This window comes from Bufo gargarizans, chromosome 2 (genome assembly GCF_014858855.1).
Source record: "Bufo gargarizans isolate SCDJY-AF-19 chromosome 2, ASM1485885v1, whole genome shotgun sequence".
Classification (NCBI taxonomy): Eukaryota; Metazoa; Chordata; class Amphibia; order Anura; family Bufonidae; genus Bufo; species Bufo gargarizans.
This window is the reverse complement of record NC_058081.1, coordinates 677,258,846-677,282,482: the sequence shown is the minus strand read 5'-3', so window position 1 is coordinate 677,282,482 and position 23,637 is coordinate 677,258,846. Positions and strand designations below refer to the sequence as shown.

Here is a 23,637-nt window from a genome sequence, read left to right as displayed (position 1 = left end):
TGACCCTCTGGTCTGGAGCTATGAACCCTAAAGGGTTTTGTGGGTCATTTGCGGTCAGCCCAGAAGAGGGGGAGTTGACCCCTCCCTGAGGCAGGGAGGGGATGGGCCGGCTACAGGTTAAAAGCCTGGTGCCAGCAAGTAGGCGCGGTCTTTCTCTGAAGAGGGGTCACATCCTACACATGTGTTTAGAGGGACCCAGGAAATAGCAGGAGATCACAGCCCCTCGTGTGGACTCCAGCTCAGGACATCACAAGGAACTTTCATCATACTTGGTAACTTACTTTTACACTGCTTAACCCAGTTGTACCCATATAATCTGTAATCTCAGACCACTGTATATATTGTCTGTGTATATTGTGTCATATCTAGTGTGCTCTTACAGCGATTAAATCTATAATTTAATCTTGTGCTATCTTGTATCTCGATCACGAATCCCCACGTCCGTGTTTTGGCCTAGTTATAAGCTACCGCGGGTTGGTTTCTGACCCTCTATAATCCCGTTAGCGGACCGGGTTTATATCAAACGAGAAACTGGTGGCAGTTACCCGGGCTGAGTGTGGGCTGTTTTCACTGTGGCAGTGAAAAGGCTCTCCCAGCTTGTTGCCTCTCTGTGCCCGCGTGGACAGGAGGTGAGTGTGTAAACTATACCAGCCTGACCTTACGGGCTCCTCTGGAGGGCGTAACTTCACGTTTTTGGTAAACCCTGTGATCATACCGGGTCTCGTGAGCTCGACGTGGTTGACGTCAGCGGGCACGAGGGGTGGTATTCATCACATATTGGTGGCAGCGGTGGGATCGAGATACTAGTGTGTGTGAGTGTGAGACCCATACTTCCAGACACTAAAGACGACCAGCAGTAGCTCTTGCTGCTGGAGTCTTAAGATCAGCTCAACACTAGACAGTCTGAGTGCAGATACAATAAGGTGTGTGTGCATCAGGTTGCAGTGGTGTCAGTGACCATCCGTTGCAATGACGGCCAGTATCACAAGGAGCAAATCGAAGGAGATGGCCGATGCTTTAAATGGGGGCGGAGAGGAGGTGGAAGGCGAGGGGGAGCACAGCCAAAGCTCCCCAAGGAGCCAGTCGGGGCCTCAATCCACCTGCCCATCCCCCCAGCCAAGCTGGCTCAGCTGCTCTCCTACAAGCTGCCATGGACCGTCTCCAGGCTGGAGACCAGGTAGCCTCGGAGCTCCTCCTGGCGGCTGCAGAGCGTCGCGAGCGGGCCGAGCGTGAGCACCAGCTACAGATGCTCCAGCTAAAGCTCCAATTCCAGCAGCCATCCCCAGCCCAGTGTGAGTCTCCAGAGGTCCGGATTCCGAAACTGCGGGCGGAGGACTTTCCCCTACTGGACAAAGATGGGGACCTGGACACCTTTTTGTTGGCATTTGAGACAGCCTGCCATCAATACCAGCTGCCAGAGGACCAGTGGGTCAGATTCCTCACGCCACGGCTCAGGGGAAAAGCCCTTGAAATCTTCGGGTACCTGCCCAGCGAGACCATCCTGAGCTATGAGGACATCAAACAGGCTCTGGTCAGGCAGTATAACTTAACCCCCGAGTCGTACCGGAAAAGGCTCAGGAATTTGCACCGGGGTTCTACCCAGAGCTGGGCCGATCACATGCGGGCCTTGCTGAGAGCGGTTGACCAATGGACCACAGGATTGGAGCTCAGCACCGTCCAGCAGCTGAAGGAGCTCATCGCCACAGAACAGTTCTTGTGGAACTGCCCAGAAGATCTCCAGCAGTACCTCCATGACCGGAAGCCAAAGGGGGCCTCCGCAACAGCAGCCCTGGCCGATGAATACACCAACAACAGGACTTCAGAGGCCCGGAAACCTGTCGGCTGGAGAGGGGGTAAGACGCACGCTGCACCTGCTACCCCTAGGCCCAAGTGGGCACCGGCCCCTGCTGCACTTTCCACGGCGGTGGGGGAACCCCGACTTTGTCACCTGTGTAAGCAGCCAGGACACTTCAAAGCCATGTGTCCCCAGCGCCCGAGGGATCCGTCCCAGTCATCAACCCGGAAACCGTCCACTGTGTTGTGTGTGGGTGGGGGTGGTGGGAGGTCCCTTGACAATGTTCAACCGGTCACCGTGGGCCAGGCCGTGGCCATGGGACTTAGAGACACCGGCGCTGAAATGACACTGGTACGGCCTGAACTGGTGGCACCCCATGATTTACTGCCCGGGAGATCCCTCACTGTCTCCGGGATTGGAGGAGTGGAACCGGCGCTGCCCGTCGCCAAGGTCTATCTGGACTGGGGCGCCGGTCGAGGAGTAAGGGAGGTGGGGGTATCCGCAAATATCCCTGCCAGTGTTTTGCTGTGGACGGACCTGGGGCGGCTTGTGTCTAAGTATGTGGCCGCTGACGCCCCAGGGTCCGATTCCCCAGAATGTGATGCAATGTCCCCCCCTGATAATACTGTGAATGTACCTATTATGCATGTTGATGGGGATGTAATGTGTGCCTCTCCCCTCAGTGGGGAGGGGGTCATTCCTGTCAGCTGGGCTGAAGCCCCAGGGTGTAGCTAGCAAGCATGCTGGGACCTGTTGTCCTCCAGTGTGGTGACTGGGGGGACAAGCAGGGGGCAGACAGCTGCGGGGGAGGAGGATGCAAATGAGGTCAGGGCTGTCCCAGGTGAAGTAGGGCTCCCAGGTAAAGCCTCAGTGCAGTGTTCCTCCACCACTGGGATGTCAGAGGGCCCGGTTAGTCCGTCTGGACTGGCGACTTGGTCGGGAGCTGAGGGGAAGCAGGCACTACCAGCGGTGGCAGCGGCTGTCACGCGCAGTGGGAGTGCCGGGGCCCTAGGGGCCCCTCCGGGGTCTGATGGCTTTCCCCCTTCCGACCAAGTGGCTGCCAAGTCAGATGGAGGCCCAGAGACGGGTCCCAGGGACCTGACAGAGGACGTGGCAGTCTCATCTATTCTTACCACGTCCAGTCAGGGGTCTCAGGTGGCGTTAGTGGCTGATGCCAGCCTGAACGCTCTCAGGGAGCATGCGGCACTGCCTCCCTCGGATTCAGACCTCAAGCAGGTGGTCTGGGACCAAGGAAGGCTGTGCCGGGTCACGGTCCAGCAGGGCTCACCGGAAGAGTGGCCTAGGGACCAGCAGTTAGTAGAACTGACAGGGGACGTGGCAGTCTCATCCATTCTGACCACGTCCCACCAGGGGTTTCAGGGGGCGTTAGGGGCTAGCGCCAGCTTGAAAGCTCTCACAGAGCATATGGCACGGCCTCCCTTGGATTCAGACCTCCAGAGGGCGGTCTGGGACCAAGGTCGGTTGTGCCAGGAAACGGTCCCACAGGGCTCACCAGGGGCGTGGCCTAGGGACCGACCATTTGTGGTATCCTATCCGTACAGGGCAGAATTTCTGTGGGCTGTGCATGAGACTCCGGTAACCAGATACCCAGGGGCCGCTAAGGCAGAGGCTTGGAGTGGAGACCTAGCCACCCCTGGGGCATCGGTCATCGAGTGTGTCGTGCGCTTCCAGGAAAAAGCGCCGGCCTTGTCGCGGTTGATGCACGACAGTATGGGGCAGGCCCAGACCGTCCAGAAGCAGGGGTACGACCAGTTAGCTTGTGAGAGGACCCATCACGTGGGTCCGCAAGCATGGATACTGGTTCCAGTACCTCAGACTAAGCTTCAGGCGGCCTGGGAGGGGCCGTACCTCGCGCACCAGCAGCTCAATGCCAGGATGTACCTGGTCACCCTGGACCACGCCCGGGGAAGGCAGAAGGCACGGGAGGCAGGTGCCCTCCCAGAAGGCCACCCCTTCCGGGAAATGTTAGCAAACAAGCATGGAAGGACTGCGTCCACCAAGATGCCCTTGGGCATGGAGTATGCCCCTGCCACTTCTCAGCGGATGGTCAAGCTGCTTAAGGGACTTGAAGGGTACGCGGCTGCGTACCTGGAGGTCATTGCCGTCTTCGGTCCTACATGGGAGGATCCCCGAGAGCATCTGGCGCAGATGCTCGGGCAGATCTGCCAGGCAGGCTTGACCCTTACGCCAGGAAAGTGCCAGCTGGGCATAAGTGAGGGGCCCCGGGCAGGCAGGGAAGCCTCGGAACCGGAACCTGGGAGAGGGGATGCCAGCTCATCCTGGATCACCCTCCGGGACAAGCACCAGGCGATATCCTTCCTGGGTTCCGCCGGGTACTATAGGGAGTTCGCACCCCACTATAGTAGCCTGGCGAGGCCCCTGACGGACCGCACCAGGAAGAAGCTGCCCTCCGCAGTCGATTTGACCAACGACTGCGAGACGGCCTTCCAGGCGCTGGAGCATGCCCTTTCTAGCTTCCCGGTACTACAGGCAGCCGACTGCACGCGGCCGTTTATGGTACCGTCTGATGCCAGCCATTGTGGCCTCAGTGTCAGGCTCAATCCAGGTGACCCCCTGGGTCAGGAACGAATGGGAGGGTGGTACGCAGGAGCCTGGCTCTCCGGCCGTACCACTTTGCCATTAACCACCAGGGAGGGAGCGGATGGGCGCACGGGGGAACAGCCCCCTGGCGCCCTCTAAAAGGGGGAGGTGTGAGGAATATGGATTAATATTTACTGTCAGCCATGTCCTCACACCCCCCATTTGCTGACAGACAGCAGAGGTCGGGAAATCTACAGGATTTCCCTGCTTCAAAGCCCCCAGCCCTGATTGCAATTTGATGCACCTCTTGGCATGATTCAGTGTACATGCAAAATAAGTTTACACCCCCCATGTGCTGACAGATTGCAGAGGTAAGGAACTCCACAGGAGGGCCCTGCTTCAAGGAAAAGGTCACACCTCCATGCACCAGTTTGGAGCCAGCTGAATCTTGCAGGAAACCCCCCCAGCAGGGGGTATCTGCTCTTGCCTGGATCAATGAGATTTCCTAGACATATTGGCACCTACCTCTCATAAGGAATTATAAATCACCTGGCCATCGCAGGCGCAAACCGGATACATATTTGTGTCCCGGTGGCCACGAGGTACGGTCCCATGGTCTTTGTTTACTCTTACCCAGTCGGGGTAGGGAGATATCCATATCTCCCCATAGAAACCACATACCGGTACCAGGTTTGGGCTCTACTTGTAGCCGGAACCCAGTCAGGTCCATTAGTCCCAGAACCATCTCCCTGTGACCCTCTGGTCTGGAGCTATGAACCCTAAAGGGTTTTGTGGGTCATTTTCGGTCAGCCCAGAAGAGGGGGAGTTGACCCCTCCCTGAGGCAGGGAGGGGATGGGCCAGCTACAGGTTAAAAGCCTGGTGCCAGCAAGTAGGCGCGGTCTTTCTCTGAAGAGGGGTCACATCCTACACATGTGTTTAGAGGGACCCAGGAAATAGCAGGAGATCACAGCCCCTCGTGTGGACTCCAGCTCAGGACATCACAAGGAACTTTCATCATACTTGGTAACTTACTTTTACACTGCTTAACCCAGTTGTACCCATATAATCTATATCTGTAATCTCAGACCACTGTATATATTGTCTGTGTATATTGTGTCATATCTAGTGTGCTCTTACAGCGATTAAATCTATAATTTAATCTTGTGCTATCTTGTATCTCGATCACGAATCCCCACGTCCGTGTTTTGGCCTAGTTATAAGCTACCGCGGGTTGGTTTCTGACCCTATATAATCCCGTTAGCGGACTGGGCTTATATCAAACGAGAAACTGGTGGCAGTTACCCGGGCTGAGTGTGGGCTGTTTTCACTGTGGCAGTGAAAAGGCTCTCCCAGCTTGTTGCCTCTCTGTGCCCGCGTGGACAGGAGGTGTGTGTGTAAACTATACCAGCCTGACCTTACGGGCTCCTCTGGAGGGCGTAACTTCATGTTTTTGGTAAACCCTGTGATCATACCGGGTCTCGTGAGCTCGACGTGGTTGACGTCAGCGGGCACGAGGGGTGGTATTCATCACACTACCCAAGAAAAAAAGCAAGCCTGTCTTACAAATGGGAGGCTAGCGAAGTACCGGAGGCCGCTGCGGTTGATAAAAAATATCAACAGATTTTTTTTTTTATCGCCGCAGCGCTTGTGAAGTGAATGTGCAGTGATCAAAAATAAATACATTTTTTGTCACTGCGGTGGGGCGGGCGTGGGTGAACGCACGAGTGGGCGACCGATCAGGCCTGATTGGGCAAACACTGCGTTTTGGGAGGAGGGCGAAATAAGGTGACACTAATACTATTATAGATCTGACTGTGATCAGTTTTGATCACTTCCAGATACTATAAAAGTACAAATGCTGATTAGCAATACGCTAATCAGCGAATAAGTGACTGCGGTGCGGTGGGATGGGCGCTAACCGATCGCTAAACTACCTAACCAAAGGGCCTAAACTATCCTAAAACCTAACGGTCAATACCAGTGGAAAAAAAAAAAGTGACAGTTTACACTGATCACTTTTTTCCTTTCACTAGTGATTGACAGGGGTGATCAAAGGGTTAATTTGGGTGCAGGGGGGTGATCTGGGGCTAAAGTGTAGTGTTTTGGTGTACTCACTGTGAAGCCTGCTCCTCTGCTGAGACCAACCGACCAAAAGGACCAGCAGAGGAGCAGGGAAGCCATTTAACACATCATATTTACTAATATGATGTGTTATATGGCTTCTGATTCGACATTTTAAAAATCGCCAGCCTGCCAGCCACGATCATTGGCTGGCAGGCTGGTGACGAAATTGTTCTCGTTCATTTGCCGGCCCGTGATGCGCATGCGCGGGCCGGCTCAGTCCGAAATCTTGCGTCTCGCGAGATGAAGCACGGATGCGTCCAGGAGGAATAAATCAACCGCCTCCCGGACGCATCCGTGCGTTACATGGTCGGGAGGCGGTTAACAGCCATTAGACAGGAGTGAACAGAGCTTGAGTGCAGGTTATTCAGCAGACCCTTTAGAATCAAGAGAGGAGAGACTGCCTCTGCGCATGTAAGTGGATATTTTTTTTTTTCGCCTTAGACAAAAACACATTACTACTAGATATGAGCGAATCGACTTCAGTTTTTACATCCAAAGTCGATTCGCTTAAAAATGTGTTGACCAAAAATTGCTATTTTGGCACTTTTTTTTTAATTGCATCCACCGGTGGTCATAACGGACACGGCAATACCTAATGTATCGTACATTTTTTACTTGAAACTTTCAATTTTCTATTTAAAAAGAATTTTCTTTATTTTTATTTTTTTTACTTTTTATAATTGTCCTGACTGTGGGACATCAACTTTTCAGGGTTTCATCCCTAACATGCTGTATTGTACTGCATTGAGTCTGTCAGCGTATTCCACTGACAGTGTGCCTAGGAGATATGTGTAAGGCATCAGGCGCCCTTCATTGCAGTGCAGGGACCCAATAGGGTCAGAGAGGGCGCAAACATCAGATCAGAGTTGGTGCGCTCAGGTTTGATCACAGCATCTAATGGGCTAATAGGTGAAAAGAGACTTTCCGGCATACAGAAACGAAACTGCGCCTCGAACAGCTGGTACTGACAGCCCGGTCTCTGCTGTATCCGGTGGCATCAATGGAAACACTGCTGTTCCTGGAGCAGTTTGTGCACATACAGTGCATGTCGGGAAGGGGTTAATCACCATCAGCTGATTAGGGTTGATCATGCTGACAGGACCTCTAAGGGTCCATTCACACGTCCGTAGAATGGTCCGCATCTGTTCCGCAATTCTGCGGAACGGGTGCAGACCCATTCATTCTCAACGGGGACGGAAAGGATGCGGACAGCACACATTATGCTATCCGCATTTCCGGTCCGCTGCTCCCCCAAAAAAATAGCAGACAAGAATAGGCATTTCTATAGGGGTGCCAGCCGGGTGTATTGCGAATACACAATTTGCGGATACGCAATACACTACAGACGTGTGAATGGACCCTAATCAAAAGGAACTGCATTCATTTCTCTGGGAGTCCCGGAGATGATGGGTGAGCGCTGTACTCGGCTATCTCCGGGACTCCCAGAGAAATGAATGACGCAGCCACACACATGTGCGACCGGCCTCTCCGTTCATTTCACGGGGGCTGCAGGGGGTATGGGGCCCCCCATTCACAGGATCGGGTGGGGGGGTTGTCCCAGCGGTAGAACCACAAGCGATTTAATAGTTATCCCCTATCCTGTGGATGGTGGACAACTATCAGACTAGGTGGTCAGAACCATGAAACAATCGAGCGGGCAGTGTGGTCCTTGTAACTGGTCACACGCGGTACCAGCTCGCCTACGTCTAACTACGGGCCTGTTCATATCTCGTTTTTGCTGCACGTCAAGAAAACATTTAGTTAAACAGAAAAAAAAAAAAAAACACATACACACGAAAACTTACACTAATATATGCAATTTTGGTGTTATTTTTTTTAACATACATTTCCGTTTTCATCTGTCTCCCATTCTCTGCAAGGCTGGGTTCATATCACATTGGTCATACATTTAACGTACAAAAAAATAAATAAAAATTATACGTTAACGGATGCCTCAGACAGAAGCTATACTGCGATTTCCGTCACCACGAGTTCCATTGTATAGAAAAATATAAATAAATATGTTTTAGCAGGATCGAGAAGCGTCGTACACTACACATTTCCATCCTGCAAGAAAAGGAAAAATTATAGGTTAACTTTTTTTTTTTTTTACAATGGAACTCTATGGGGATGGATCTCACAGAATGGCATCCGTCTGAGACATCGGTTAACATATGTTTTTTGTGCACGTTAAACGTATGACAAACGTGAATCCAGCCCCCCCCCAACAAAAAATTAATTATATATATATACACACACACATACACACAGTACAGACCAAAAGTTTGCACACACCTTCTCATTCAAAGAGTTTTCTTTATTTTCATTAACACATGTGGAATTATATACATAACAAAAAAGTGTGAAACAACTGAAAATATGTCATATTCTAGGTTCTTCAAAGTAGCCACTTTTTGCTTTGATTACTGCTTTGCACACTCTTGGCATTCTCTTGGTGAGTTTCAAGAGGTAGTCACCTGAAATGGTCTTCCAACAGTCTTGAAGGAGTTCCCAGAGATGCTTAAGCACTTGTTGGCCCTTTTGCCTTTACTCTGCGGTCCAGCTCACCCCAAACCATCTTGATTGGGTTCAGGTCCGGTGACTATGGAGGTCAGGTCATCTGGCGCATCACCCCATCACTCTCCTTCATGGTCAAATAGCCCTTACACAGCCTGGAGGTGTGTTTGGGGTCATTGTCCTGTTGAAAAATAAATGATGGCCCAACTAAACGCAAACCGGATGGAATAGCATGCCGCTGCAAGATGCTGTGGTAGCCATGCTGGTTCAGTATGCCTTCAATTTTGAATAAATCCCCAACAGTGTCACCAGCAAAGCACCCCCACACCATCACACCTCCTCCTCCATGCTTCACGGTGGCAACCAGGCATGTAGAATCCATCCGTTCACCTTTTCTGTGTCGCGCAAAAACACGGTGGTTGGAACCAAAGATCTCAATTTTGGACTCATCAGACCAAAGCACAGATTTCCACTGGTCTAATGTCCATTCCTTGTGTTCTTTAGCCCAAACAAGTCTCTTCTGCTTGTTGCCTGTCCTTAGCAGTGGTTTCCTAGCAGATATTCTACCATGAAGGCCTGATTCACACAGTCTCCTCTTAACAGTTGTTCTAGAGATGTGTCTGCTGCTAGAACTCTGTGTGGCATTGACCTGGTCTCTAATCTGAGCTGCTGTTAACCTGCGATTTCTGAGGCTGGTGACTCGGATTAACTTATTCTCCGCAGCAGAGGTGACTCTTGGTCTTCCTTTCCTGGGGCGGTCCGCATGTGAGCCAGTTTCTTTGTAGCACTTGATGGTTTTTGTGACTGCACTTGGGGACACTTTCAAAGTTTTCCCAATTTTTCGGACTGACTGACCTTCATTTCTTAAAGTAATGATGGCCACTCGTTTTTCTTTACTTAGAATTTGTATTATGGCAAGAAAAAAGCAGCTAACAGTCTATTCAGTAGGACTATCAGCTGTGTATCCACCTGACTTCTCCACAACGCAACTGATGGTCCCAACCCCATTTATAAGGCAAGAAATCCCACTTATTAAACCTGACAGGGCACACCTGTGAAGTGAAAACCATTTCAGGTGACTACCTCTTGAAGCTCATCAAGTAAATGCCAAGAGTGTGCAAAGCAGTAATCAAAGCAAAAGGTGGCTACTTTGAAGAACCTAGAATATGACATATTTTCAGTTGTTTCACACTTTTTTGTTATGTATATAATTCCACATGTGTTAATTCATAGTTTTGATGCCTTCAGTGTGAATCTACAATTTTCAGTCATGAAAATAAAGAAAACTCTTTGAATGAGAAGGTGTGTCCAAACTTTTGGTCTGTACTGTATATATATAAAATAATGGAGTCAAAAGCATGCACTACTTTCTGCCCTGTCTATGGGTCTCCCGTTTACAAACCTATCCGCTGACGCACAGCGAGATGTGAACAGCCCCCACCTGTGGCCACCACCCAGCAGTCCCTGAGGTAAAACCCTCGTCTATCCCTCCCGGGGATACGGACACGTCAGCGGACGGGTCCCCTCTCCTCCCGCCATGCTCCGGTCGGGGAGCGCGGGGTTCAGCTCCTCTCCCCGTTACTTGTTTTGCGCGGTGTGAACTTCGCCTTACATGACTTTGCCTTATGCCTTATAAGGGAACACCCACCAAGTCCACCCGCCAATCAGCAGAGAGAAAGAATCGATTGACAGCCACGGGAGCCAATCAAACGGCGAGCCTGAGGGGCCTCCGCTGTTGTTCCAGAGCCAGGAAGATGCGGGCGCTGGGCAGGACTGGTCGGGCACTGCGGGTGTCAGGTAACTGGTACTACTATGTTTTCTATGCCCGCCCGCTGTTGTGACGCTTCTGTGCCAGGGTATTTATACATGGCAGTACTCTGTGTGTTACACAAGTGGCGCCCCCCCTGAAAGCGAGGCTAGTGCAACCGCGGAACTACAAGGCTCAGCATAACCTCAGCCATGAGTGCTATAGGTAACAGCAGCTCTCTGTGTGTACGCAGCTTCCATGCCATTGCTTTATGAGCCATCTATGGCACTGCCACTAGTTATGTGCCCATGTACTAGGTCTGGCAGTGGTGCCACCTGGTAGTACTACTGGGCTACACGTTTCTGTACCAAGAGAGGCCGGGAAGTCCAGAGGCGGGAGCGGTGAGTTATCAATTCTTTACATCTGTGACAAAGGGCATTCTGTGACAACCCCTTTAAGACGTAGATCGTAATGCCAAATCACAAGTAATATACGTATCGGGGTGCATTTACACGATTGAAGTCAACGGATCCGCAGCAAAATGCGGACATCTCACGTACAGCATCCATAGTTTGCAGATCCGCGGACCCCAAAATAAACACAGAGGTGTGACTGCTCCCATATACTTTGTGTTTCTCCATTGGGTCCTATGGGAATCTCATATGATGATGCGCTGTTGCAGTTTTGCGTTGTGAATTCCCTTATTTAGATCCGGAATTGAATGGATCAGTTTTGATTTTGCACATCAGGATGCTTCCGTTCCGTTAGGATGTGGATGTGTGACAAAAAAAAAAAATATGGATCCGTCACTACATACATTAAAAGTCAATGGGTGACGGATCCGTTTTTTTAGGCTCCATTGACTTACATTGTTTTCACTGACAGATCTGGGTTTTTTTTTTTAAATTTTTTTTTTATGACCGGACGCAAAACTGCAGCCTGCACGGTCACAAAACGGATTACTGTCGGAACGGAAGACGTCCTGGTGCATCCTGAACGGATCTCTTTTCATTCACAATGCCTGAGGACTAAACGGAAGCGTTTCTTTTCCAATCTTAAGATCCTCTACCGGCTCTCAATACCGGAAAACAACAACGCAAGTGTGAATTTCGCCTTATGTGATATTTATGATTATTTTTATTTTTTTTTAGCTTCAAAACCAATACTTTATCATCAAGAAATCCAGCTATTTGGCAGATACTTAGATCTACCTGGGTTAATTATCAAAGTACCAACCTCCAGCAAAATATAACCCTAAAATCTCAATACTTTATTTAATTAAGTTAAAAAAAAAATAAAGTATTGAGATTTTAGGGTTATATTTTGCTGGAGGTTAATTCTTTATAATCCAATCACAATGAAAGTAAAAAATAACCCCAATAAAAAGAACACGTTCCCCGATACTTCCAGTTCACATTCCTCGTCATTGTAATGACACGTACTCAGTCGCTGGCAGTTTTGCTGCCTTTATGTGCTTTGCTTTACTTGTGCTTTGTTTTATTGTGGTGCAGACATTTCTTTCTAGAACAGTTTATATGTGACACTTGTAATAAATGTGCAGTTCCGTTCTGGGCTCCAGCTTATAGAAAAGATTCCCTGCAACTAAAAACAGCGACTAAACTGATAAGGGGCATGGAGGGTCTTAAAGGCAATGTTAAACTCCAGGGACATATTATTATTTATTTTTTTTCATGATCACATTTTACTAATTTTGGGCTAAAAATATAAATATATAAAAAAAAAAATTATTTTCAATTGGGTCTTTATAAAAAATGTTTAACCGTTTCTAAGATACATTGTTTAAAAATAAATCAGTCTGTTTGCAAGCTGTTACTTTGTTTTCTTTGAATCCCCTCAGCTGACTGCTCATGTAGAACTCCAGTCTCCTGACCTCATAAACACTTATTTAAGGCTTTTTCTTATCTCATAAACACCTCATTATAGCTCAATTCTTATCAAACTGATAAGAGCTCTACATGAGCAGTCAGCTGAGGGGATTCAAAGAAAACAAATTGACACTTGCAAACAGACTGATTTGTTTTTTTTTATTTTTGTTTGTTTTTAACCCTTGTATCTCAGAAACGGCTGGGCGTTTCTAAAAAAAAAGCAAAATTGTAAAAAATATTTTTAGCCTGAAATGAATAAAATGCAATCATGAAAAAATGCCCCCAAAGGTTCACTTGTCCGGTAGATTATCAGGAACAAATGTCCAACGCTCACTCCTAATAATTGACCCGTGTAAAGTTGCCGCAGATCACCCCATATACGAGCAAAACTCTTGCTCATTGGGTCGTGCTGCATAAACAGGGGTCCGCTGCCCAGAAACCATGAATGTGTATGAGGACAAGCGATCGCAGCAGACGTGGAAGTACAGCCCATCCACTGACGAGCAGGAAGGAACGCTTCACTTCCGATAATTGTCTGCTCGCTGGGCACGTGTAAATGTGCCTTTAGTTATGAGGAAAGATGAAAAGAGTTACATTTATTTAGTCTTGAGAAGAGACGTCTAAGGGTATATTCACACTTGCAGCAGAGGAATCCGGCAGGCAGTTCTGATCCGGCAAAACGCGTGCCAACTTATTGCAAGAACGGATCTGTCTGTCGGTTTGTCATACGGACAAATGGATCAGTTTCGATTTTATTTTATTCCTATGGGATAAAAATGCTGCATTCAGACAAGTGTTCAGTTTTTTTTTGGCCGGAGATAAAATCGTAGCATGCTGCGGTATTATCTCCGTCCTGAACAGTCAAAAAGACTGAACTGAAGACGTCCTGATGCATCCTGAACGGATTGCTCTCCATTTAGAATGCATGGGGAGAAAACTAATCGGTTATTTTCCGGTATTGAGCCCCTAGGACGGAACTCTATGCCGGAAAAGAAAAACGCTAGTGGGAAAGTACCCTAAGGTGGAACGTGATTAACCTAAACAAATATATAAATCGGCCATACAAAATAATACGGTGAAAAACTGTTCCATGTGAGATCCCCTCAAAAGACAAGGCGGCACTGCCTCTGACCGGAGAAGAAAAAGTTAGTCTCCAGAAGAGTCAGGGCTTCTTCACTGTGGAATAGACTAGCTCTGGACGTGGAGGGTTTAAAAAGGGTTTACATGAATTCTTAAAGGGGGTAAAGTAATGATAAAATGGCGAATCAGTTTTATATATCGCCCCATTAACTGTATGTGATAAGGTTTTTTTTTTTTTTTTTTTTATTTTATTACTATGGTCGTTTTCACTTGTGGTAATGCCCATGATGTTGTTTTTTTTGTTTATTTTTATTTTGCGGAAAGGGGACGTTACCGCTGACATTAGTCACGGGCGTCTGCTCTATGAAATAGCAGGCACCCAGTAGCTATGACGCTCACTCTCTTCCGGAGCAGGCGCCATTTTTAAAGACCCAACCATGTGACATACTAGGGGTTATGAAGGGGTTAATGCTTATAAAAAATATGGAGAAGCCAGGTTCCCACTCCCCTATTATAAAAGCGGCATCCCCACCCATCCCATGTGGGAACTGGATGTACTTATGTTTCTTTTTTTTTTTTACAATTATCATGTACGGTAATTTATTCCGCACTGTAAACGCCATAAAAAAAACAATGCCAGGACTGCTGTTTTTTGCTTATCCCCCAACAAAAAAATGGAGCAAAAAGCAATCAAAAAGTCATAAGTACCTGAAAATGATACTAATAAAAACTACAAGTTGTCCCACAAAAGTGATGCCCTCAGACGGCTCTGTTGAAAGAAAAATGAAAAAAGTATGGGATGCAGTGATGTAAAAACATTTTTAAAAAGTTGTAAAACTTTAAAATAAAAACTACATGTACTTGGTATCGCTGTCATTATACTGACCCAGACAGTGCAGTTATTTTATTTATGCCGCAAAGTGAATTTTGCTAAATTAAAAAGACAATGGTGGTGTTCCTGCTCCCCCCCCAGAAAGGTATGTGTCCCTCAAAATGGCGCCACTAAAAACTACAACTTGTCCTACAATAAAAGCAAGCCCTCATTCAGCTAAATAAACAGAAAAATAGAAAAATGTTAGCGCTCTTGAAATGCAACAAATTAAGAAAAAAAATGTGCTTGGTCACCAAGGTCCAAAACTGCTGGTCCCTAAGTAGTTTTAAAAGGCTTCTTGCATGGAATAGTTATGTGGGAAGTGCTCCAGGTGGAGACCCCAAGAACAAAGGGGTTATGGTGGTCTTCCGAATGTGGGGTCCTTGGAGAGCTCCAAAAAGATCTGATGGGGATAAAACCCAATAGAGCACCAAAGCCCTTCATTCTAGCATTGGGTGGGTCTCAGCACCTGAACTCCCACAAGCTCTCACTTCTGGTCTTTGAATTTCCACTTGACCTTACAGTTTTGTGCTGGGCTTTGTGGATCATCAGATGCTGGTTTAAGGATACTTTTGTGTAGGACAGGAGAAGGGTAAATGGATATGTGCTTTTTTATATGTGTGTGTGTGTGTGTTTTTTTTTATTTTTTATAATACAATATTTTGTATTATTTCAGTTATAAAAAAGTTGTGCCAAGGAACAAGCTTATCCTCTCAGGCAGGAGTGGAATGTCTTGCTCCTCTCTTCCAAACTGTGCAAGAAACTCCACAGCCCATACCAACCAAAGTCACAGGGACCATCCCGAAATGGATCAGAGGGAGCCTGCTGAGAAATGGGCCGGGCCAGTTTGAATTCGGCAATGACAAGTAAGACAATACATGTTTAGCTATGTATGACGGATCCGGATATAATTTTTTTTTTTTGCATTTTTAACCCCTAACAGGTATATTAGACGCTGTTTTGATAACAGTGTCTAATATACCTGCTACCTGGTCCTCTGGTGGCCCCTTTTGCTTGGATCGACCACCAGAGGACACAGGTAGCTCAGTAAAGTACCACCAAACACCACTACACTACACTACACCCCCCCCTGTCAATTATTAACCCCTTATGAACCCATGATCACCCCATATAGACTCCCTGATCACCCCCCTGTCATTGATCACCCCCCCTGTAAGGCTCCATTCAGACATTTTTTTGGCCCAAGTTAGCGGAAATTTTAATTTTAATTTTTTCTTACAAAGTCTCATATTCCACTAACTTGTGTCAAAAAATAAAATCTTACATGAACTCACCATACCCCTCACGGAATCCAAATGCATACATTTTTTTAGATATTTATATTCCAGACTTCTTCTCACGCTTTAGGGCCCCTAAAATGCCAGGGCAGTATAAATACCCCGCATGTGACCCCATTTCGGAAAGAAGACACCCCAAGGTATTCCATGAGGGGCATATTGAGTCCATGAAAGATTTAAATTTTTGTCCCAAGTTAGCGGAAAGGGAGACTGAGAAAAAAAAATAAAAAATCAATTTCCGCTAACTTGTGCCAAAAAAAAAAATTCTATGAACTCTCCATGCCCCTCATTGAATACCTTGGGGTGTCTTCTTTCCAAAATGGGGTCACCTGTGGGGTATTTATACTGCCCTGGCTTTTTAGGGGCCCTAAAGCTTGAGAAGAAGTCTGGGATCCAAATGTCTAAAAATGCCCTCCTAAAAGGAATTTGGGCCGCTTTGCACATCTAGGCTGCAAAAAAGTGTCACATATGTAAGATATTTATCTCACCCAGCATGGGTATATGTAAAATGACACCCCAAAACACATTCCCTAACTTCTCCTGAGTACGGCGATACCACATGTGTGACACTTTTTTGCAGCCAAGGTGGGCAAAGGGGCACACATTCCAAAGAGCACCTTTCTGATTTCACAGGCCATTTTTTTTACACATTTTGATTGCAAACTACTTCTCACGCATATGGGCCCCTAAAATGCCAGGGCTGTATAACTACCCCACAAGTGACCCCATTTTGGAAAAAAGACACCCCAAGGTATTCCGTGAGGGGCATGGCGAGTTCCTAGAATTTTTTATTTTTTGTCACAAGTTAGCGGAAAATGATTATTATTTTTTCTTTTTTTTTTCTTACAAAGTCTCATATTCCACTAACTTGTGACAAAAAATAAAAAATTCTAGGAACTCGCCATGCCCCTCACGGAATACCTTGGGGTGTCTTTTTTCCAAAATGGGGTCACTTGTGGGGTAGTTATACTGCCCTGGCATTTTAGGGGCCCATATGTGTGAGAAGTAGTTTGCAATCAAAATGTGTAAAAAAAAAAAAATGGCCTGTGAAATCAGAAAGGTGCTCTTTGGAATGTGTGCCCCTTTGCCCACCTTGGCTGCAAAAAAGTGTCACACATGTGGTATCACCGTACTCAGGAGAAGTTGGGGAATGTGTTTTTGGGTGTCATTTTACATATACCCATGATAAATATCTTGGTCAAATGCCAACTATGTATAAAAAATGGGAAATGTTGTCTTTTGCCAAGATATTTCTCTCACCCAGCATGGGTATATGTAAAATGACACCCTAAAACACATTCCCCAACTTCTCCTGAGTACGGCAATACCAGATGTGTGACACTTTTTTGCAGCCTAGGTGGGCAAAGGGGCACACATTCCAAAGAGCACCTTTCGGATTTCACCGGTCATTTTTTACAGATTTTGATTTCAAACTTCTTCTCACGCATCTGGGCCCCCTAAAATGCCAGGGCAGTATAACTACCCCACAAGTGACCCCATTTTGGAAAGAAGACACCCCAAGGTATTTTCTGATGGGCATAGTGAGTTCATGGAAGTTTTTTATTTTTTGTCACAAGTTAGTGCAATATGAGACTTTGTAAGAAAAAAAAAAAATATTAAAATAAATCATAATTTTCCGCTAATTTGTGACAAAAAATAAAAAGTTCTATGAACTCACTATGCCCATCAGCGAATACCTTAGGGTGTCTACTTTCCGAAATGGGGTCATTTGTGGGGTGTTTGTACTGTCTGGGCATTGTAGAACCTCAGGAAACATGACAGGTGCTCAGAAAGTCAGAGCTGCTTCAAAAAGCGTAAATTCACATTTTTGTACCATAGTTTGTAAACGCTATAACTTTTACCCAAACCATTTTTATTTTTTTTGCCCAAACATATTTTTTTAATCAAAGACATGTAGAACAATAAATTTAGCGAAAAATTTATATATGGATGTTTTTTTTTCCAAAATTTTTCAACTAAAAGTGAAAAATGTCATTTTTTTGCAAAAAAATCGTTAAATTTCGATTAATAACAAAAAAGTAAAAATGTCATAAGCAATGAAATACCACCAAATGGAAGCTCTATTAGTGAGAAGAAAAGGAGGTAAAATTCATTTGGGTGGTAAGTTGCATGACCGAGCAATAAACGGGGAAAGTAGTGTAGTGCAGAAGTGTAAAAAGTGGCCTGGTCATTAAGGGTGTTTCAGCTAGGGGGGTTGAAATGGTTAAAGGGGTTGTCTCACTTCGGCAAATGACATTTATCATACAGATAACTAATGTATTCTGATTGTCCATATTGCTTCCTTTACTGGCTTGATCCATTTTTTCCCTTCCCTCACGATAGCACCACAGAGAGATAGGATCTGGGACTTCCAAGCTATGGGTAAGAACTTGACAGGAAACCTGCAGAATAAAAAGGTGGAGCCTCTTTCCCACCTCAGTGGTTTCCTGTCCCTGGAGTGGGAGACCTGTAGTTTTCTTTCAGGTTCTTGAGCTTGGAAGTCCCAGAGATGCTCTGGAGGGCTATGTGGCACATACCTGCTGGGGTCTATAGCCCATATGTTGGGCTAGGCAGTACCCTGGGAGCCGGTGGTGGTCCAGGGCTTGCATCTGGCTTTTGCGGCAGATGCATGTGCGCTCCTCAATAAGAGTGAGGCCACGATGGAGCACAATGAAATGGAAACGGCCTCGGGGGGTATTGTATTCCGCTGCATGCTGCCAGGACTGAACATGTGTTGAGTCGTCCGAGCGCCGATTTGCCTTGCATGCGGTCCACAGGAGGAAACCGCACGAGAGGTGGACGTAACTTCCGGTCATGAGGCCGGATTTGCGTTCCACACGCGGGGGAAGAGGTAGCAGATAAAAGGAAGTGAAAGGCCAGGAGATGACTGTGTGGTTTCGGCGCTCGCATTCAATCATCTGGGATTTGCTGTATACTCCTCCTGTCCTCTTTGCATGCATGTACAGTATATGGATACATATATCTAATATATAAAGCTGAGTGTATGTATGTATTTCTGCTAAAGGAATCGTACCGTCGCATTTACAATTACGAAATTCGGCACACAGGTACATCAGGTGTCAGGGAAGGTTTTAGACCAGGTCTCAGCTCTCTAGGAAATACTGTTCCGGAGATATTCCCAAAAAATGCCTCAGCCAATAGAAGCTTTCAGGCCCTCCAGCCTCCACGTACAGTTTTACTCCAGGTTTCCATAACAACCCAGCCATTTTTCTTCACTGTTGTAGGTGAGCTTTAAAGGAAATCTGTCACCAGGATAATCACTATTGAAGTAAAGCCATGGCCTAATAGCACTTAGTACCTTATTTGAAGATGTTTCAAAGGTTTTATTTTGGTATGCAAATTAGCCAGTAAGGAGCCCAGACACGCCCCCTGCCACAATGCCTCCACCCTCAAAATACTTGAAACCCCGCCCCCAGGTCCCACTTGGCCATGCCCCTGATCTGGTTAGGCCACGCCCACTCCTGAGCCGACTGGGATTAAAAAAATGAAGGTAAAAATCAATTTCTGTCAGCTGCAGGGGTGAGAGGGAGGGCTTTCTCCCTGCAGCTTACACTCGGACAGCACAGTGCCCTTTCCGGTTAGGCCTCGCCCCCTTCCACTCCTCAGCCGACTATGAATGAAAAAATGAAGTAAAAAAATCAGCCTTTAGGTCAAGCAAAGCCACGCCCTGATCTGGTTAGGCCACGCCCCCTCCACGCCTCAGCCGACAGGGATTGAAAAAATGAAGGTAAAAATCTACTTCTGTCAGCTGTAGAGGTGGGATGGAGGGTGACTTTCTCCCTGTAGCTCACACTGAGACAGTACAGTGCTGCTGTCTTAGAGTGAGCTGTTCAAAAGAACACGCCCTCGATCTATTAAAGGCCACTGTTAAGGGGGCGGGCCCCTGTGGAGGTCACTGTCAAGGGGGTGGTATGCTGTGAAAGTCACTTAAAAGGGAAAGCTGCTGTAAAGGTCAAAGTTAAGGGAGTGGGCTGCTGTTGAGGTCCAATTTTAAAGGGAGGAAGCACTGTGAGGGGGTCAGTGTTAAGGGGTGGGGGGCTGTGGAGGTCTCTATTTTGGGGGCGGGGTGCTGTAGATGTCACTGTTATAGTGGATAGTGTTGATATCTTTTAACGACACAAACATTAAATGAAATAGATTAAATATACCCAAGCGAAGCCGGGTCCTTCAGCTTGTCAGCTAGTGTGTATGTATGTGTGTATAATGTGTGTGTGTATATATACAGCACCGTCCAAAGAAAGCACGGGTGCAATGCCCAAAAAGACCAGCACAGTTCCAAAATACAAAAAAATTTAAATAAAAACCGAGCAACGTTTCGGCTCTACTGTTGAGCTGAAACATCGCTTTCCTTCCACATGGGTGAAAAGTGTGTGTGTGTGTGTGTGTGTGTGTGTGTGTATATACACTCACCTAAAGAATTATTAGGAACACCATACTAATACGGTGTTGGACCCCCTTTTGCCTTCAGAACTGCTTTAATTCTATGTGGCATTGATTCAACAAGGCGCTGATGGCATTCTTTAGAAATGTTGACCCATATTGATAGGATAGCATCTTGCAGTTGATGGAGATTTGAGGGATGCACATCCAGGGCACGAAGCTCCCGTTCCACCACATCCCAAAGATGCTCTATTGGGTTGAGATCTGGTGACTGTGGGGGCCATTTTAGTACAGTGAACTCATTGTCATGTTCAAGAAACCAATTTGAAATGATTCGAGCTTTGTGACATGGTGCATTATCCTGCTGGAAGTAGCCATCAGAGGATGGGTACATGGTGGTCATGAAGGGATGGACAGAAACAATGCTCAGGTAGCCCGTGGCATTTAAACGATGGACAATTGGCACTAAGGGGCCTAAAGTGTGCCCAGAAAACATCCCCCACACCATTACACCACCACCACCAGCCTGCACCGTGGTAACAAGGCATGATGGATACATGTTCTCATTCTGTTTACGCCAAATTCGGACTCTACCATTTGAATGTCTCAACAGAAATCGAGACTCATCAGACCAGGCAACATTTTTCCAGTCTTCAACAGTCCAATTTTGGTGGACTCATGCAAATTGTAGCCTCTTTTTCCTATTTGTAGTGGAGATGAGTGGTACCCGGTGGGGTCTTCTGCTGTTGTAGCCCATCCGCCTCAAGGTTGTGCGTGTTGTGGCTTCACAAATGCTTTGCTGCATACCTCGGTTGTAACGAGTGGTTATTTCAGTCAATGTTGCTCTTCTATCAGCTTGAATCAGTCGGCCCATTCTCCTCTGACCTCTAGCATCAAGAAGGCATTTTCGCCCACAGGACTGCCACATACTGGATGTTTTTCCCTTTTCACACCATTCTTTGAAAACCCTAGAAATGGTTGTACGTGAAAATCCCAGTAACTGAGCAGATTGTGAAATACTCAGACCAGCCCGTCTGGCACCAACAACCATGCCACGCTCAAAATTGCTTAAATCACCTTTCTTTCCCATTCTGACATTCAGTTTGGAGTTCAGGAGATTGTCTTGACCAGGACCACAACCCTACATGCACTGAAGCAACTGCCATGTGATTGGTTGACTAGATAATCGCATTAATGAGAAATAGAACAGGTGTTCCTAATAATTCTTTAGGTGAGTGTGTATGTGTGTGTGTGTGTGTGTGTATATATATATATATATATATATATATATATATATATATATAGTACAGACCAAAAGTTTGGACACACCTTCTCATTCAAAGAGTTTTCTTTATTTTCATGACTATGAAAATTGTAGATTCACACTGAAGGCATCAAAACTATGAATTAACACATGTGGAATTATATACATAACAAAAAAGTGTGAAACAACTGAAAATATGTCATATTCTAGGTTCTTCAAAGTAGCCACCTTTTGCTTTGATTACTGCTTTGCACGCTCTTGGCATTCTCTTGATGAGCTTCAAGAGGTAGTCACCTGAAATGGTTTTCACTTCACAGGTGTGCCCTGTCAGGTTTAATAAGTGGGATTTCTTGCCTTATAAATGGGGTTGGGACCATCAGCTGCGTTGTGGAGAAGTCAGGTGGATACACTGGATAGCTGTTAGTCCTACTGAATAGACTGTTAGAATTTGTATTATTGCAAGAAAAAAGCAGCTAAGTAAAGAAAAATGAGTGGCCATCATTACTTTAAGAAATGAAGGTCAGTCAGTCCGAAAAATTGGGAAAACTTTGAAAGTGTCCCCAAGTGCAGTCACAAAACCATCAAGCGCTACAAAGAAACTGGCTCACATGCGGACCGCCCCAGGAAAGGAAGACCAAGAGTCACCTCTGCTGCAGAGGATAAGTTCATCCGAGTCACCAGCCTCAGAAATCGCAGGTTAACAGATTAGGGACCAGGTCAATGCCACACAGAGTTCTAGCAGCAGACGCATCTCTAGAACAACTGTTAAGAGGAGACTGTGTGAATCAGGCCTTCATGGTAGAATATCTGCTAGCGAAAAACTACGGCAAAGGACAGGCAACAAGCAGAAGAGACTTGTTTGGGCTAAAGAACACAAGGAATGGACATTAGACCAGTGGAAATCTGTGCTTTGGTCTGAGGAGTTCAAATTTGAGATCTTTGCTTCCAACCACCGTGTCTTTGTGCGACGCAGAAAAGGTGAACAGATGGACTCTACATGCCTGGTTCCCACTGTGAAGAATGGAGGAGGAGGTGTGATGGTGTGGGGATGCATTGCTGGTGACACTGTTGGGGATTGATTCAAAATTGAAGGCATACTGAACCAGCATGACTACCACAGCATCTTGCAGCGGCATGCTATTCCATCCGGTTTGCGTTTAGTTGGACCATCATTTATTTTTCAACAGGACAATGACCCCAAATACACCTCCAGGCTGTGTAAGGGCTATTTGACCATGAAGGAGAGTGATGGGGTGTTGCGCCAGATGACCTGGCCTCCACAGTCACCGGACCTGAACCCAATCGAGATGGTTTGGGGTGAGCTGGACCGCAGAGTGAAGGCAAAAGGGCCAACAAGTGCTAAGCATCTCTGGGAACTCCTTCAAGACTGTTGGAAGACCATTTCAGGTGACTACCTCTTGAAGCTCATCAAGAGAATGCCAAGAGTGTGCAAAGCAGTAATCAAAGCAAAAGGTGGCTACTTTGAAGAACCTAGAATATGACATATTTTCAGTTGTTTCACACTTTTTTGTTATGTATATAATTCCACATGTGTTAATTCATAGTTTTGATGCCTTCAGTGTGAATCTACAATTTTCATAGTCATGAAAATAAAGAAAACTCTTTGAATGAGAAGGTGTGTCCAAACTTTTGGTCTGTACTGTATATATATTTATTTTATTGTCAGGGACATCGACACAATTCTAACATCATTAACTCCTTAAGTACACAGCCATATTTCACCTTGAGGACCCGGCCATTTTTTGCAAATCTGACCAGTGTCACTTTATGTGGTGATAACTTTAAAATGCTTTTACTTATCCAGGCCATTCTGAGATATTTTTTTCGTCACATATTGTACTTCATAACACTGGAAAAATGGAGTCCAAAAAATTTAAGCCGGCTTCCTCACTGCGCCTGCACCGACTACGTTACAGTGAGGAAGCCGGCACCAGGAGCGCGGCATTCACTGCCTGCACCGAATACGGAAGCGCACTGCGCAGGCGCCGCATTTGGACAGATGCAGGCAACTCGGACGTCAATGAAGAGTTGTGGGGCGGGCTAGAAGAACTACATGGGTGGCGAAAATGG

General features: G+C 46.6%; 1 protein-coding gene across 2 annotated transcripts in view; it reads left to right on the top strand.

Annotated features, from left to right (window-relative positions):
• Window positions 1-10,430: 10,430 nt before the first annotated feature.
• Window positions 10,431-23,637, top strand: part of BCO2 (beta-carotene oxygenase 2) — a 66,314-nt gene continuing 53,107 nt past the window's right edge. Inside the window, exons 1-2 of one of the 2 annotated variants that reach the window (XM_044282294.1) lie at window positions 10,431-10,796; window positions 15,260-15,449. In XM_044282294.1, the coding sequence (XP_044138229.1) occupies window positions 10,625-10,796; window positions 15,260-15,449 (362 nt within the window). In that variant the 5' untranslated portion in view covers window positions 10,431-10,624. Of the gene's footprint in view, window positions 10,797-10,843; window positions 10,972-15,259; window positions 15,450-23,637 lie in introns of those variants that run through there. The other variant, XM_044282295.1, reaches the window with a different exon arrangement.